The sequence below is a fragment of the Coregonus lavaretus genome (genome assembly GCF_964263955.1).
Source record: "Coregonus lavaretus genome assembly, chromosome: 3".
Classification (NCBI taxonomy): Eukaryota; Metazoa; Chordata; class Actinopteri; order Salmoniformes; family Salmonidae; genus Coregonus; species Coregonus lavaretus.
In genome coordinates, this window is record NC_139990.1 from 5,525,818 (window position 1) to 5,542,296 (window position 16,479).

Consider the following 16,479-nt stretch of genomic DNA (forward strand, 5'->3'; position numbering starts at 1 on the left):
TGGAAGTCTACCGAAACAGTTGCTTGAACAGCTCTTTAACCCCATTGTCTCTGTGTGTTGTGGTACTGTAGGTTTGGCTCTGAAGAGCTGAAGAAGGAGTTTCTGCTGCCCTCCATAATGGGAGACAAAGTGGCCTGTCTGGGAGTGAGTGAAGTGGGAGCCGGCTCAGATGTTGCTAGTACGTTGCCTTCATTTAGTATCCCACTAGTATGTTATTATGGCCTGACTTCTGCTCGCCCTAAAGCAGATTCTCAGTAAACACTCAACCACTCTGGGCCGGAAAAGGAGGCTCAATCTGTTTCTAATGCGGGTGACATCAAAGCACAAGCATGATTATAACACTCTTAACACTTATTTTTACTATTTTCTACATTGTAGAATAATAGTGAAGACATCAAAACTATGAAATAACACATATGGAATCATGTAGTAACCAAAAAAGTGTTAAACAAATCAAAATATATTTTATATTTGAGATTCTTCAAATAGCCACCCTTTGCCTTGATGACAACTTTACACACTCTTGGCATTCTCTCAACCAGTTTCACCTGGAATGTTTTTCCAACAGTCTTGAAGGAGTTCCCACAAATGCTGAGCACTTGTTGGCTGCTTTTCCTTCACTCTGCGGTCCGACTCATCCCAAACCATCTCAATTTGGTTGATGTCGGGTGATTGTGGAGGCCAGGTCATCAGATGCAGCACTCCATCACTCTCCTTCTTTGTAAAATAGCCCTTACACAGCCTGGAGGTGTGTTGGGTCATTGTCCTGTTGAAAAACAAATGATACAACAACTGATTGGCTCAAACTCCACAAATGTCTTGTTAACAAACTATAGTTTTGGCAAGTCGGTTAGGACATCTACTTTGCATGACACAAGTAATTTTTCCAACAATTGTTTACAGACAGATTATTTCACTTATAATTCACTGTATCACAATTCCAGTGGGTCAGAAGTTTACATACACTATGTTGACTGTGCCTTTAAACAGCTTGGAAAATTCCAGAAAATGATGTCATGGCTTTAGAAGCTTCTGATAGGCTAATTGACATCATTTTAGTCAATTGGAGGTGTACCTGTGGATGTATTTCAAGGCCTACCTTTAAACTCAGTGCCTCTTTGCTTGACATCATGGGAAAATCAAAAGAAATCAGCCAAGACCTCAGAAAAAAAATTGTAGACCTCCACAAGTCTGGTTCATCCTTGGGAGCAATTTCCAAACGCCTGAAGGTACCACGTTCATCTGTACAAACAATAGTACACAAGTATAAACACCATGGGACCACGCAGCCGTCATGCCGCTCAGGAAGGAGACGCGTTCTGGATCCTAGAGATTAACGTACTTTGGTGCGAAAAGTGCAAATCAATCCCAGAACAACAGCAATGGAGCTTGTGAAGATGCTGGAGGAAACAGGTACAAAAGTATCTATATCCACAGTAAAACGAGTCCTATATCGACATAACCTGAAAGGCCGCTCAGCAACGAAGAAGCCACTGCTCCAAAACCGCCATAAAAAAGCCAGACTACAGTTTGCAACTGCACATGGGGACAAAGATTGTACTTTTTGGAGAAATGTTCTCTGGTCTGATGAAACAGAAATAGAACTGTTTGGCCATATTGACCATCGTTATGTTTGGAGGAAAAAGGGGGTTACTTGCAATCCGAAGAACACCATCCCAACCGTGAAGCACGGGGGTGGCAGCATCATGCTGTGGGGGTGCTTTGCTGCAGGAGGGACTGGTGCACTTCACAAAATAGATGACATCATGAGGAAGGACAATTATGTGGATATATTGAAGCAACATCTCAAGACATCAGTCAGGAAGTTAAAGCTTGGTCGCAAATGGGTCTTTAAAATGGACAATGACCCCAAGCATACTTCCAAAGTTGTGGCAAAATGGCTTAAGGACAACAAAGTCAAGGTATTGGAGTGGCCATCACAAAGTCCTGACCTCAATCCTATAGGAAATGTGTGGGCAGACCTGAAAAAGCATGTGCGAGCAAGGAGGCCTACAAACCTGACTCAGTTACACCAGCTCTGTCAGGAGGAATGAGCCAAAATTCACCCAACTTATTGTGGGAAGCTTGTGGAAGGCTACCCGAAACGTTTGACCAAAGTTATACAATTTAAAGGCAATGCTACCAAATACTAATTGAGTGATGTAAACTTCTGACCCACTGGGAATGTGATGAAAGAAATAAAAGCTGAAATAAATCATTCTCTCTACTATTATTCTGACATTTCACATTCTTAAAATAAAGTGGTGATCCTAACTGACCTAAAACAGTGAAATTTTACTAGGATTAAATGTCAGGAATTGTGAAAAACTGAGTTTAAATGTATTTGGCTAAGGTGTATGTAAACTTCCGACTTCAACTGTATATACACAACCGTTCAAAAGTTTGGGGTCACTTAGAAATGTTTACGTCCATTTAAAATAACATCAAATTGATCAGAAATACAGTGTAGACATTGTTAATGTTGTAAATGGCTATTGTAGCTGGAAACGGCGGGGGCCTCTGTACGCCTATCTACATAGGCGTACAGATGCCCATTATCAGCAACCAGCAGTCCTGTGTTCCAATGGCACGTTGTGTTTGCTAATCCAAGTTTATCAATTTAAAAGGCTAATTGATCATTAGAAAACCCTTTTGCAATTACGTTAGCACAGCTGGAAACTGTTGTGCTGATTACAGAAGCAATAAAACTGGCCTTCTTGAGACTAGTTGAGTACCTAGAGCATCAGCAATTGTGGGTTCGATTACAGGATCAAAATGGCCAGAAACAAATAACTTTCTTCTGAAACTCGTCAGTCTATTCTTGTTCTGAGAAATGAAGGCTATTCCATGCGAGAAATTGCCAAGAAACTGAAGATCTCGTACAACGCTGTATTCTACTCCCTTCACAGAACAGCATAGGGTAGGGCAGTGTGAGCAGGACCAGCAGTGTCATTTGACTTAACAAACGAGGATCGGATGTCGTCAACCTTCTTTTCAAAATGGTTGACGAAGTCATCCACAGAGAAGGAGGAGGGTGGGGGAGGGGGAGGAGGATTCAGCAGGGAGGAGTAGGTGGCAAAGAGCTTCCTAGGGTTAGAGGCAGATGCTTGGAATTTAGAGTGGGTACTTCAAGATAAACAAGTTTTAACCAACATCTGGCAACCATCACTGGAGGACCCTCCCAACCGAGATGGTACCAGCCAGCACCCCAGACGGGACAGTACCTCTATAACTTAAATTCTAAGATAAATAACATAGGTTCCTTCGGACTTCCTGGCTCCCAGAGTGACATGATAAATGGATTGAACACATTCCCAAATCCTGTGTAAACACGAAATATCAATAAGGAAGTCAGTCAATTGAAATACATTCATTAGGCCCTAATCTATGGGTTTCACATGACTGGGCAGGTGCGCAGCCATGGGTGGGCCTGGGAGGGCATAGGCCCACCCACAGGGGAGCCAGGCCCAACCAATCAGAGTTTTTCCCCACAAAAGGGCTTTATTACAGACAGAAATACTCCTCAGTTTCATCAGCTGTCTAGGTGGCTGGTCTCAGATGATCCCGCAGGTGAAGAAGCCGTATGTGGAGGTTCTGGGCTGGCGTGGTTACACGTGGTCTGCGGTTGTGAGGCCGGTTGGACATACTGCCAAATTCTCTAAAACGACGTTGATATGCCACACCTGTCAGGTGGATGGATTATCTTGGCAAAGGGGAAATGCTCACTAAGAGGGATGTAAACAAATGTGTGCACAAAATTTGAAATAAATATGCTTTTTGTGCATTTTGAAAATGTCTGGATCTTTTATTTCAGCTCATGAAACATGGGACCAAAACTTTACATGTTGCTTTTATATTTTTGTTCGGTATAGTTGATGATCCCTGATCTATACTATAATCTGTCCTCATGGAAATTGTATCTCAAAACTACAACAGTGTTCCCCATAATGTGATTCCTTTCGGGCTGCGTGTTAAGACAGTTGTTTGGAAAATGTTGTTCTACAGAACAAGTCATATTTCTCTCTCTCGCTCCTCCAGCCATCAAGACGAACGCGGTGCGTAAAGGGGATGAGTATGTGGTGAACGGTGGTAAGATGTGGACCACCAACGGCACCCAGGCTGACTGGATGTGTCTCCTGGCCAACACCAGTGACGGTCCGTCTCACAAGAACAAGTCCCTCATCTGTCTGCCTATGAACTCTCCTGGTGAGACACAATTATATATACTTAGTCTACGAAAACTCTCCAATAGTCAATAGCTTCATCTCCAGTCATTGACCTTATGTTCTGAAGTTGAAAGCGGGCTAATGAAAGATTCTGTTAGAATTTGTGCTAATCTCCCTTTTTAGGGTTCAGTGCCTTGCTCAAGGGCACATCGACAGAGTTTTCACCTAGTCGGCTCTAGGATTCGAACCAGCGACCTTTCGGTTACTGGCCGGATGCTCTTAACCGCTAGGCTACCTGCCACTCTCCATCTCCCATTGACTTCAAATTGTGATCTATCAACTACAGATGATTATATTTATAGTCACATTTTAGTAATACCTCTGATTACTCACAGCATGTTCAGTGTTCTGTGCAGAAGACAATGTCCAAGACCAAGGTGTTATTATAATCTCCAGACAGTCATTTCACTCCACTGTGTTGTTATAATTAGTTAAGACTCATTCCATTAGAGAGCTACCAGATAGCCTCTGGTATCCCAGCCAAGACACACATGATGACGTCTCTCTCCGTTGTCTCCTTTCCCTCACAGGGGTTCACATCGCCCGCAAGATCGACAAGATGGGGATGTGGTCTTCCGACACGGCCGAGGTCTTCTTCGATGACGTGCGCGTGCCCTGCAAGAACCTCATTGGTCAGGAGGGGATGGGCTTCACTTATCAAATGCTTCAGTTCCAGGAAGAGAGACTTTGGGCGTGTGGCAACAGTAAGCAAACCTCTCCAATTCCATCGTGTTCCCTTCCTCTCTCCCTCTCTCCCTCCCCCACCCTCTCGCTCTCTCTCCTTCCTACCAATACTCTCTCTTTTGGTCTCTGGGGTTTTTTCGGTATTTCAGAGAATTTCTCAAAGAGAAACGTTATTATCTTGAAACGTAATTTGTCATCGAGTCATTCAAAAGGTTTCCGCATGTCAGCCAGTGTGAAGAAAAGGCCTTTAGCAAAGACATAAGCAGGAATATCTAATTGATGGTGACGTGAAGTTCTTGAAAGCTTCTTGCCCTGACTCATTATATCCCAGTTTATTTAGTCTGGGCTTGATAACAGTCAGTCTGAGTAGGTTGTTAGCCTTTAGAAAATAGGGTGCGTCACACGAACACACACACAGATACACGTACCCACACTGTTAAATCACTATATGCCTCCATCAGTTTGTATCATCCACCCACTTCCAAGTTAAACTAGTGACACACTTTGACCTCCAAGTTAAACTAGTGACACACTTTGAGGGGCAAAAAAAGGACATGAACTTCCTCACACAACAACTTGTTCACAGCCTCTGCCCACTCCACCATCTGTAACACAAACAACATCTATATAGACCTATTTCCTGGGCGCGCCATGAAAAGTTGCGCGTGCAGTTCGGAATCAGAAAGCTCTTTGTTTACCTAGCAGTGGATACGATCACACGCAACTTCAAATGCAGCTCATGCAAGTTAACAAACACGTAATCAGATGGTCATCGCAGATGTAATCAGAGGATTGATTACCTAGCAAGCCAGCCAGCCAAGTTAAAATATCAAAATTAGAGCTAGATAAAGCCAGAATAATAATATACTTGTTAAACATAACTATAGCCATCAGTCTTGCGTGTTTTCATGGTCATTACTCACTCACTGTTAAGTTTGCCAAGGTCCAGACTTTAGCGTTAGCGATCCTGCTACAGAGGTTTTTGGTGCAGGGATGCACAGTCACGCACAGTTGCTTGTAAACAAAACACGTCTCTATACTACCGTTTATTCCCCTTCAGTTCTAACCATGATGGACAACATCATCCAGGAGACCATTCAGTACACCAGACAGAGGAAGATCTTCAAGATGCCTGTTCTCTACCACCAGTCAGTCCACTTCAGACTGGCCGAGCTGGAGACAGAGATCGAGCTGCTGCGCTCCCTCCTCCATCGCTCCACAGGTGGGTCTGCTCAGGATAAGATAATGACTGCATCCCAAACGGCACTCCATTCCCTATGTAGTGCATTACTTTTGACCAGGGCCCATAAAGCTATGGTCAATGTAGTGCACTACATAGGGAATAGGGTGCTATTTGGGATGCAGGCAATGACTGATTTCTATGGGGAAATGTTGTTTTCAGCTGGGCCTTGTGCATACATTAAGCATAAACACAGGACGTAAGACAGATACAAACCAGATACGTGTTTAGATACAAACCAGATACGTGTTGGATACAAACCAGATACGTGTTGGATACAAACCAGATACGTGTTAGATACAAACCAGATATGTGTTAGATACAAACCAGATACGTGTTAGGGAAGTTACTCTGAAAATATAGTTTACCATGCTACCAATTACTTCACACTGGAAGAAGTTAAGCTACACTAAAGCTACTCTTAAGAAAAATATAGTTTACTTAACTAAAGTTATTTTGAAAATGTATTTCAAACTACTTTGTGATAAATAATAATATATAAATCTGAAATATCATAGACTACAAATTGCAAGAACAGGTCTCTTTGGAGTCAGATGTTAACATAATGTTTAATTTAGCCTATTAAACACAAAAATATATGTTTCAAGTGAGAATTAGGAAGGTCTGATGCCAGAAAAAGAAAGGACATTCTTGCCTACTTTACCCATATTTTCTATGTTTTTTTCAGAAACAGTAGTGTGTCATTCCAGTAGTTAGCTGCACCGCTGCATGGCAAAAAAGTAATTAACACTAAAACACTACCAAGATTAGAATTTAGCTCAACTACCACCAAGCTACTACAAAATGGTGTTAAGTTACTAGTTGAACTACACTGCCAGATAAATACAATCAGTAAGTGCAGCCTATGTATGATTCATAATAATAAGATGTAAACTTTAACATCTAGGCCAGTAACACAACACATCTAATAATGGTCATTGTCAGGAGACTGGACACATCTGGCTGTTGTCCGGGTTCCATGGCCTTTGAGGGGGTTTAACTAATGCTCAACCACTTTACCAGACAGTAGCTTCAATGCACTAGTGCAGCTGTTAATTGCTTCATCAGATAGGGACTAGAGGCATCTGTTAGGCACATGTAGACAGTAGACAGACTGTGGCCACTGTACACGTCCCAATTCTCCCATTCTCTCCTCTAAACTGATCTGACATTAAAGATCAATGACAATAATATCAGTAAGTAATATCAGTTTAGGACTTAGGAAAGGAAACCAGCAAGGAGATTGTAGATACAGACTTAGAGCAGGGTGAGTGAAATGAAACAGCTTGTACACATCCTAAATCTTGGCATCAACCTCTTCCCTGCGTCTCCCCTCCCCAGCTCTGTACATCAAGGGCAACGATGTGACTAAGCTGGCGTCCATGGCTAAGCTGAAGGCAGGCCGTCTGTCCAGGGAGGTGGGGGACAGCTGCCTGCAGTACTGGGGAGGGATGGGCTATACCAGCGATGTCCTGGTCAGCAGGTTTTACAGGTGAGTGGAGAAGAAGAACTCTAAAAGAAGGTTCAAGACGGCAGCTTAATTCCCCTTGATGTTTATTGCTGACGCGTTTTGGAGCAAGCTCCTTCGTTAAAGCACTGAATAAACTTTGTGACACATTATGTAAAGGTTACAAGTTCTGCTTATAAACCTGTCATAAACATGACTAAATATTTAGTTTGCTAACCATTCATAAACTTTATATAATGTACATTTTATCATTCGTTCACATATTTACTAATGATGACTACATGTATAAACTATACTGAACAAAAATATAAACGCAGCATGCAACAATTTCTACGATTTTACTGAGTTACACTTCAAATAAGGAAATCAGTCAATTGAAATAAATTCATTAGGCCCTAACATATGGATTTCACATGCCTGGGAATACAGATATGCATCTGTTGGTCAAAGATACCTTTAAAAAAAGGTAGGGGCGTGGATCAGAACACCAGTCTGTATCTGCTGTGACCACAGTTTTCCTCATGCAGCGCGACACATCTCCTTCGCATAGAGTTGATCAGGCTGTTGATTGTGGCCTGTGGAATGTTGTCCCACTCCTCTTCAATGGCTGTGCAAAGATGCTGGATATTGGCGGGTACACATCGATCCAGAGCATCCCAAACATGCTCAATGGGTGACATGCCTGGTGAGTATGCAGGCCATGGAAGAACTGGGACATTTTCAGCTTCCAGGAATTGTGTACAGATCCTTGCGACATGGGGCCATGCATTATTATTAGTGATGGCGGCGGATGAATGGCACGACAATGGGCCTCAGGATCTCGTCACAGTATCTCTGTGCATTCAAATTGCCATCGATAAAATGCAATTTTGTTCGTTTTTCGTAGCTTATGCCTGCCATACCATAACCACACAGCCACCATGGGGCACTCTGTTTATAACATTGACATCAGCAAACCGCTCACCCACACACCGCCATACACGTGCCAATTGCATGTTCATCTGTAAATTGCACATTTTTAGAGTTGCCTTTTATTGTCCCCAGCACCAGGTGCACCTATGTAATGATCATGCTGTTTAATCAGCGTCATTATATATCACAACTGTCAGGTGAATGGATTATCTTGGCAAATGAGAAATGCTCACTAACAGGGATGTAAACAAATTTGTGCACAACATTTGAGAGAAATAAGCTTTTTGTGCGTATGGAACATTTCTGGGATCTTTTATTTCAGCTCATGAAACATGGGACCAACACTTTACATGTTGCGTTTATATTTTTGCTCAGTGTATTATAAGGAAACTCAAAAGGAGTTTATTTAACCCACTGATATATGCTGTCCTTTCACTGATCAGATGATGCAGTTCAGACCTCTTACAGTAGTACACTAATCAACTACGGTTAATACTACTGTAGTCTAATTACAGCGACACCCAGTGATGTGGCAAATTAAGACATTATATGGGGTGCATCCCAAATGGCACCCTATTCCCTACATAGTGCACTACTTTGGCCAGCGCCTGAGGGTCAAGGGCAGGTCTCACTGTCACTGTCTGGGTCAGTTAAAAGGTCTCGGTTTCATCACTTCCCCTGAACCTTGCTATGTACAAATACTATGTGTATGCAGATGGATAGTGTAAGGAGGATATTCATGTACGGTAAGTTCATAACCAGTTGAGTCAATACAGTTAAGCAAAGGTGCTGTTTTTTCACTGCAAAGAGTTGACTTTCAATACTAGTTAATTACACGGACATTCTGGGTATTCAGATTGGTAATTTTGCTCAGGAAATTAAACTTAATTAATTCAGGCATCTAATCAGAAACGAGTCCCCATTGTCACACTTCATGGACAAAATACATGTGGCTTCCATGGTTTTTAAGAATGCGGCAGAGGCAATAGCTGTCACAGTGACCACAGTGTTCATTTGTGGATTTGCGCTTTTCTTTTTGGTTTAAATACGCAGAGACGCCAGGTTACTGTCCATTGGAGGAGGCGCTGATGAGGTCATGCTGTCGATCATCTGCAAGTACATGGACACCCTACCCAAGCCCCCACCCAAGAAGTGATGTCACAGTGCCAGTATTGCTTTGCCGCACATCAATCCAGAACATTGTTCCCTTTCCTTTGCTTATCTATAATGACTGGATAGGTCGAAGTGATACCTCTACTTAGTTTCCGCCATATTGCTTACACCTATCCAGTCCATGAAGGGGAGTGAGCGAGGTCAGAAGGAACCAAACCATTTTCTGGAATTTAATGAACACATCACCAGAAGTGCAGTTTAAGATCTTAATTTATTCATCCATTTAACCACTATTCAGCCTGTTGCACTTAATGCATGTACTACACTACAGGGCTAGCCAGGAATGTTTTTTTTCTTCAAATAGGGCCTCCATGTTTCCATCCTGGGGAAACATGCCTAAGATTTCCTTCCATAAGATTCTTCAGTGTAACTTCAGTTCCATTAATTTCCTTACGACAATTGAAAACGTCAGTCCTACAGTAGATGTGAATTTGTGTATTCTTTTCACTGTGAAGTGAAGGAGGGGATTTGTAATCAATGTCTAAGATCAACTTTTGTCAGTACAGATTGTCAAATCTTTGTAGATAGTCGCAGGAATGCAATGAATAGTATGTACCGTTATGTAAAATAAACTAAATGCTATGTACCTCAACTGAGCCTGAACAATTGTTGAGAAAATAATCAAACTCTCTGGCGGGTCAAATTCAAAACATCCATGTTTATTTACATATAAAACAAATTTTTACATCAGTTGTTAACGGGAGAACAGTGTGCAGTGGTGGAGGTGAACAGTCTCTGTAGATGGGACAGGAAACGTCTTGAAGTGAGCGCGTACCCTAATAATTCATTCCTCAAAACAAATAAGATGTTTGTTTATAGTGGAACTCGATTGTTGGCCACTGTATGGATCAAATGTTAAATCAGTCTCACATTGGATCAAGCAACCTCTTCAAGAGCATTACATCCCTGCCTTACACAGGAAGCGGCACAGGTCCTAATCCAGGCACTTGTCATCTCCCGTCTGGACTACTGCAACTCGCTGTTGGCTGGCCTCCCTGCCTGTGCCATTAAACCCCTACAACTCATCCAGAATGCCGCAGCCCGTCTGGTGTTCAACCTTCCCAAGTTCTCTCACGTCACCCCCCTCCTCCGCACACTCCACTGGCTTCCAGTTGAAGCTCGCATCCGCTACAAGACCATGGTGCTTGCCTATGGAGCAGTGAGGGGAACGGCACCTCTGTACCTTCAGGCTCTGATCAGTCCCTACACCCAAACGAGGGCATTGCGTTCATCCACCTCTGGCCTGCTGGCTCCCCTTCCTCTGCGGAAGCATAGCTCCCGCTCAGCCCAGGCAAAACTGTTCGCTGCTCTGGCACCCCAATGGTGGAACAAGCTCCCTCACGACGCCAGGACAGCGGAGTCACTCACCACCTTCCGGAGACATTTGAAACCCCACCTCTTTAAGGAATACCTGGGATAGGATAAAGTAATCCTTCTAACCCCCCCCCCAAATTGTAAAGTGGTTATCCCACTGGCTATAGGGTGAACGCACCAATTTGTGAGTCGCTCTGGCTAAGAGCGTCTGCTAAATGACGTTAATGTGCCCTTGAGCAAGGCACTTAACCCTAATTGCTCCTGTAAGTCGCTCTGGATAAGAGCGTCTGCTAAATGACTAAAATGTAAAATGTAAAATGTAAATGTAATCCAACTGTCACATGTGGGCTGCGTTTCAAGTAGACGGGCAGACCAATTCCCATATTTTTTCACTAATCAGCTCTGAGAAATGTGATTGGTCAATAGAACAATTAGTGGGAGAAATATCAGAATTGGGCTACCTGTGTAAACGCAGCGTGTCACATTTGTACAAATGTTACTGCTTAGCCTTACCAGATTTGTTGATGCAATAGATCACTCATCCTGTACATCTGCTACAAATCAACTTATATGCCTCATCGTTAAGGGACTCCGTAAGAAAGTGTTACATTACAATAGTAAACTTATGGCAGTGTCTACTCATTCCATCAGGGCTGTCTATAAAATTAATGTCAGACATTTTTTATTATTCCCTATTGCACATTGTTATTGATGATTTGGGGGGTCTTCTCAAACATTAAGCACATTCTAACAGTCTCATTGTCATCATCCTGGTCTTCTGATCCAGAGGTACACGCATGGCACAGACTGGGGAAGGAGACAAGGCAGGGAGGGAAAAGCCGGGCCTCCTGTAACGCATCACCTCAGTTTGATAAACCAGTACAGGATGGTGAAGACCAAGAGGCAGAAGAGCAGCATGTAGCACAGGAGCTTGGTCTGGCTTCCCCTGGAAAGCTGCTTCACTCTCCCTATGGTGGCCCCCAGCAAACCTCCCGTTGAGTCAAAGTCTGAGTCCTGTTAGGAGAAAAAGAACAAACCAATAAATCCAGTGACATGTTATGCTGCTCTGAAATTTGTAGTAGGGTAAATCCATTTGAATTCAATCGCTTTTTGACAGCACCCCTTATGATTCGAATGAACCCTTCCATACATATTTGCCCATTGTAGAAGTGCTCACAAAGTGACCTTTTGGACCTGAATGTCAAAACATTCAAGAGATAACGGTGCTCAAAGTTATATTTTGCATACCCCACCATAGCATGAGACATCCATGTCTTCATCACTGGAAAATATAAAATGGTTGAGAAAGAGTGTTGTTGAACTGTTTTTGAAATTAACTGAAAAATAATTATTTTTAATAACAATTTTAATTTAACCTTAAATCGTCTTATCTAAACGTGTCAACTCAGATTGTATTTTTTATATTAGTATATGGTGTAGCTTATACCCTATTTTACACCTGAGGTTTTAGTGTTTTGTTCCTGCCATTGGTTGAGACAACATGCTCTACAGGCTGGGTGTCATGTTTTGGCTGATAAATGTCCACACATCAGAGAATGTTGACCTGAATGGGAATATCTGTTTTAAAATGATACTGTCAAACCTCCATAGGAAACCTATTGAAATCATAGAAATATAGATAGAGTAGACATGACCATTTAAGTTAACATTCGACAGTGGGTGGACCGGCGGCCATCTTTGTGGTAGTAATTACAAGTTAAAATTTCAATGAATTATTATTGAAATGCACCCACTCTGTATTCAAGAGCATGTGTCTCAACCGATGGCAGGCACAACACAAAAACCTCAGATTATGTAAAGAACGGTCTAAAATGCAACATATGCGAATATGAAAACAGTTCGTTTTTTTTATTTTTATATAATTGACGTGAAAGGTTAGTTTTTATTCCAAAATTTTTTTTTCAATAAATAATAAAATAGTTTCACAACCCTGTTTATACGCTTTTAGATTGTAGCAAACTCAACCATTTATCTTTTCCAGTGATGAAGACATGGATGTCACATGATGGTATGGTATGCAAAATGGGTCAACTTTGAGCACCATCTCCTTAATGTTTTGGCATTCAGGTCCAAAAAGTCACTTTCTGAGCACTTCTACAATGGGCAAAAATGTATTGAAGGTTTTGTTCAAATCTAATGTGATGCTGTCAAAAGGTGATTGAACTCATATGGTTTTACCCTATAGCCTATCTGTTGAGCAATATTGTGACCTGTTATGGATGCAAACTCAGCTTTTAATGGATTGTGCAATCTGGTAGAAGAGGGTATAGATAAGGGAGATTTGTGTGAATGTTTCTTGAGTTGAGTAATTATGTAGAGTAGCCTATAGGAGTGGGTGATATTTGGGGAGACCTCTTCTACAATATGCTACTCCAAATATAGCAAAATACGATATAATCGTTTTGCGCCTTTAATGACAATCATTCCACACTGTGCAATTTTGGTGATTATTTACAATATTATAAAGTAGTCACATTCTCATTCAATAATATTTGTGGCAAGAATAAGCCTTAGTTCATTCATTTAGACTTCATGCTCAACATACTGATACAGCCTAACTAATAAAACTGCACAGTTTTGAATTTGTAAAGTTCGAACAGTCTTGATCAACACCATATATCGTCAATGTTAAAAACCACAATATTCAATTTAATCATATAGCTAGCTATGGGCCAAACCCTAGTAGCCTAGATGCTCATGACTGAAAATGTCACTTGCTTACCATATCGTCCAACATGTTTTTCTGGTACTTCACTTCCGTTCCAATATCTATAGACAGCTGTAGCAGGACAAACGTGAAATAAGGTTACCAAAGGAATTAATAACAACATGAGATAAAAGTTACTGTAGACCTTTGTGAACACGACATACTAACATGTTTCAAGGCGCTGACTTTGGCTCTCAGACCCTCTTGTAAGTGTTCATTTTCCTCTTCGTACGCGCTGTATCCACTGGCCACATAATTTCCAGGAGGTCCTCCTTCGCCTGTGTCACAATTAACAAACCCATTAAGCTACCTAGCTATGAAGGCCTGTCAGACAGAATTATTAGCTAGCTAGCTAAGACAGCTCGCTAGTTATAGCTAATACTGTCCTGATGACAATTTCCAATACAACTCCGTTATAATGTAGTAGCTAGCTATATTCTGTAGCTTTCTAACATTAAATATATACTGTTAGCTAGCTAACTAGCCTGCTAACTTTAGCCATTGAATGAGCGTCATCTATTTAAAACGGGGGGCTCTTACCCAAACCTGCTCGTCTCATGTTCCTTTATTCAATCAAAAGATCCTAACTGTAACACTTAGGTGATAATGCGTATCAAAGCAGCAGTAGTTTTGTTGGTAGATAGTTTGCTAGCTAGCAACCTAACGTTAATTCAGCAGGAGAAGAAACGCCACGACATCGTACGGGAACGTGATAAGGCAAATGTTTACATGGACGACTCCGCCCACTCACGGCATGGGTAAAGTTACATCAAAGAGGTTTTGGTGACATTTTTAATAGCTAGCTCAACTCATCCGAGAGCAATGATAACAAAAAAAATGAAATTAATTGCCATCTCCAATCAATAGTTCATCACAGGGAGTGCAGCAGATTTAATTTCAAATGTACAAAGGGGCATCATAGGCTGCGTTTCGACAGGAAGCTCAATTCTGTCTATTTTTCAGTAATTGGTATTTTGACCAATCAGACCAGATTTGAAAAAGCTCTGACGTGAAAATATGTGACGTGATTGCTCAAAAGACCAATTAGTGGGAAAATATGTGTAATAAGCATGGTGATTATAACCATTACAGGTTTCTGCCATTGTTCATGCAAAATATAAAATCACCTGCACACTCATGATTAGTCTGCTTGGTAATTTGGCAAACAGAACAAAGTGTGGTGTCCAAGTCAACGTTGCTAATTATGCTGTGATGATAAGAAGTCGCTTACACTGTTCTTTGATTATAAAGATTTATTGTATCAAAGTCCACAGTATTAATTTACAGATATCTGCAGTTATTTCCTAAGGATGCAAATTTCAATCCAAGATGGCGAAGTAGTGCAGTCCTGTTATTGTCGTGTGTCTGTAAATAGACTGTAAATACCTTGTTTATTTTGTATTTTTCGTACCTATTTCCCTATCAGACTTTTCATCCTTCTACAAAATATACTTTCCTGCAACCCGCCTCACTCAATGTGGAACGGATTCTATTATTGACTTACCTTTTATCTAGAATCTCCAGTGAAACTAGCTAGCCAGCTAGCCAGCTAACTAGCTACTTGCTATTAGCCTTAGCTAGCGGTGTTTCACCCAGAACATTGGATTTTTTTCTGCGGGATTAATTTTAATCACTGGACATTGATCACCGGATATTCGGCCAGTCTGCACAGCGCGTTATCGACCCAGAACATATCAGTTTTTCCGCTGGAATCACTGAATCACTGGACCTTTAACTCCGGATTCGTCGCTACCAGCTAGCTACAACAAAACGGACACTGTGGTCTGGCTAATTATCCTGAGCTAGGCCCATCTCCCGGCTATCTACCTCTCTGTCAACCGGACGGGACCACCTAGTATTGACACGGAGCCCCGCCGATCCTACACGACTGGTCTGCCGACGAAATCGTCTGATGTGGTTACGACGTTAACCACGAAGATTCCATCCATCTGCTAGCCCTGGCCCGCTAGCACACGCTAGCCATAGCCTCTTACTATTGCTTCACCACCGGACCTTATGATAACTCAGCTATACAGCTGATATCTGCTGGACTGTTCCTTTTTACGGTACTACATCCTGTTTATGTTTAGCCTCAGCCCAAACATGGTTAGTTTATTGTTGTTTCGGTTATTTCTAATTGTACTATATCACTGTAGACCCCCCAGCCTAGCTAAACCTGCCTTAGTTAGCTCCTTCGCACCTCCCCCTATACACGCGGAGACCGACTCAATTGATGACTCTAGCGATGCTATCTCTTTCATAGTTACCCAACGCTTAGGGTTACCTCCACTTTACTCATATCCTTCCATATCCTTGTCTGTACATAATGCCCTGAATCTTTTCTATAACACCCGGAAATCTGCCCCCTTTATTCTATGTACCCAACGCACTAGAAGACCAGTTCTTAAAGCCTTTAGCCGTATCCTTATTCTAGTCCTCCTCTGTTCCTCTGGTGATGTAGAGGCTAACCCAGGCCCTGCAGCCCTCAGTATCACTCCTACTCCCCAGGCGCTATCATTTGATGACTTCTGTAATCGCAAAAGTCTTGGTTTCTTGCACATAAATATCAGAAGTCTACTTCCTAAGTTTGAGTTATTCACTGCGTTAGCACACTCTGCCAACCCTGATGTTCTAGCAGTGTCTGAATCCTGGCTCAGGAAGGCCACCAAAAATTCTGAAATTTCCATCCCTAACTATAACATTTTCCGTCTAGATAGAACTGCCAAAGGGGGTG

The 16,479-nt window shown here is 41.9% G+C and overlaps 2 protein-coding genes across 2 annotated transcripts in view; one reads left to right on the forward strand and one right to left on the reverse strand.

Annotated features, from left to right (window-relative positions):
• Positions 1–10,295, forward strand: part of LOC311118248 (putative acyl-CoA dehydrogenase 6) — a 32,814-nt gene extending 22,519 nt beyond the window's left edge. The window contains exons 4-9 of the mRNA XM_084157606.1: positions 72–178; positions 4,039–4,206; positions 4,757–4,930; positions 5,971–6,132; positions 7,492–7,642; positions 9,584–10,295. Of these exons, the coding sequence (XP_084013732.1) occupies positions 72–178; positions 4,039–4,206; positions 4,757–4,930; positions 5,971–6,132; positions 7,492–7,642; positions 9,584–9,686 (865 nt within the window). The 3' untranslated portion in view covers positions 9,687–10,295. The remainder of the gene's footprint in view (positions 1–71; positions 179–4,038; positions 4,207–4,756; positions 4,931–5,970; positions 6,133–7,491; positions 7,643–9,583) is intronic.
• A 46-nt stretch (positions 10,296–10,341) lies between these two features.
• LOC311118259 (BET1 homolog) lies at positions 10,342–14,655 on the reverse strand. Its single transcript, XM_084157607.1, has 4 exons — positions 14,286–14,655; positions 13,914–14,023; positions 13,761–13,817; positions 10,342–12,031 (listed from the first exon to the last, which is right to left on the reverse strand). The coding sequence occupies exons 1-4, from the start codon at positions 14,302–14,304 to the stop codon at positions 11,876–11,878; spliced, it is 342 nt and encodes a 113-aa protein (XP_084013733.1). The 5' UTR covers positions 14,305–14,655; the 3' UTR covers positions 10,342–11,875.
• Positions 14,656–16,479: the final 1,824 nt, after the last annotated feature.

Excerpts from the sequence above, each read along its gene's own strand:
- LOC311118259 (XM_084157607.1), bottom strand. Across the intron at positions 13,818-13,913 it reads AAGTCAGCGCCTTGAAACAT|CTGTCTATAGATATTGGAAC; the intron begins GTTAGTATGTCG and ends GTCCTGCTACAG. Across the intron at positions 12,032-13,760 it reads AAAACATGTTGGACGATATG|GACTCAGACTTTGACTCAAC; the intron begins GTAAGCAAGTGA and ends TTCTCCTAACAG.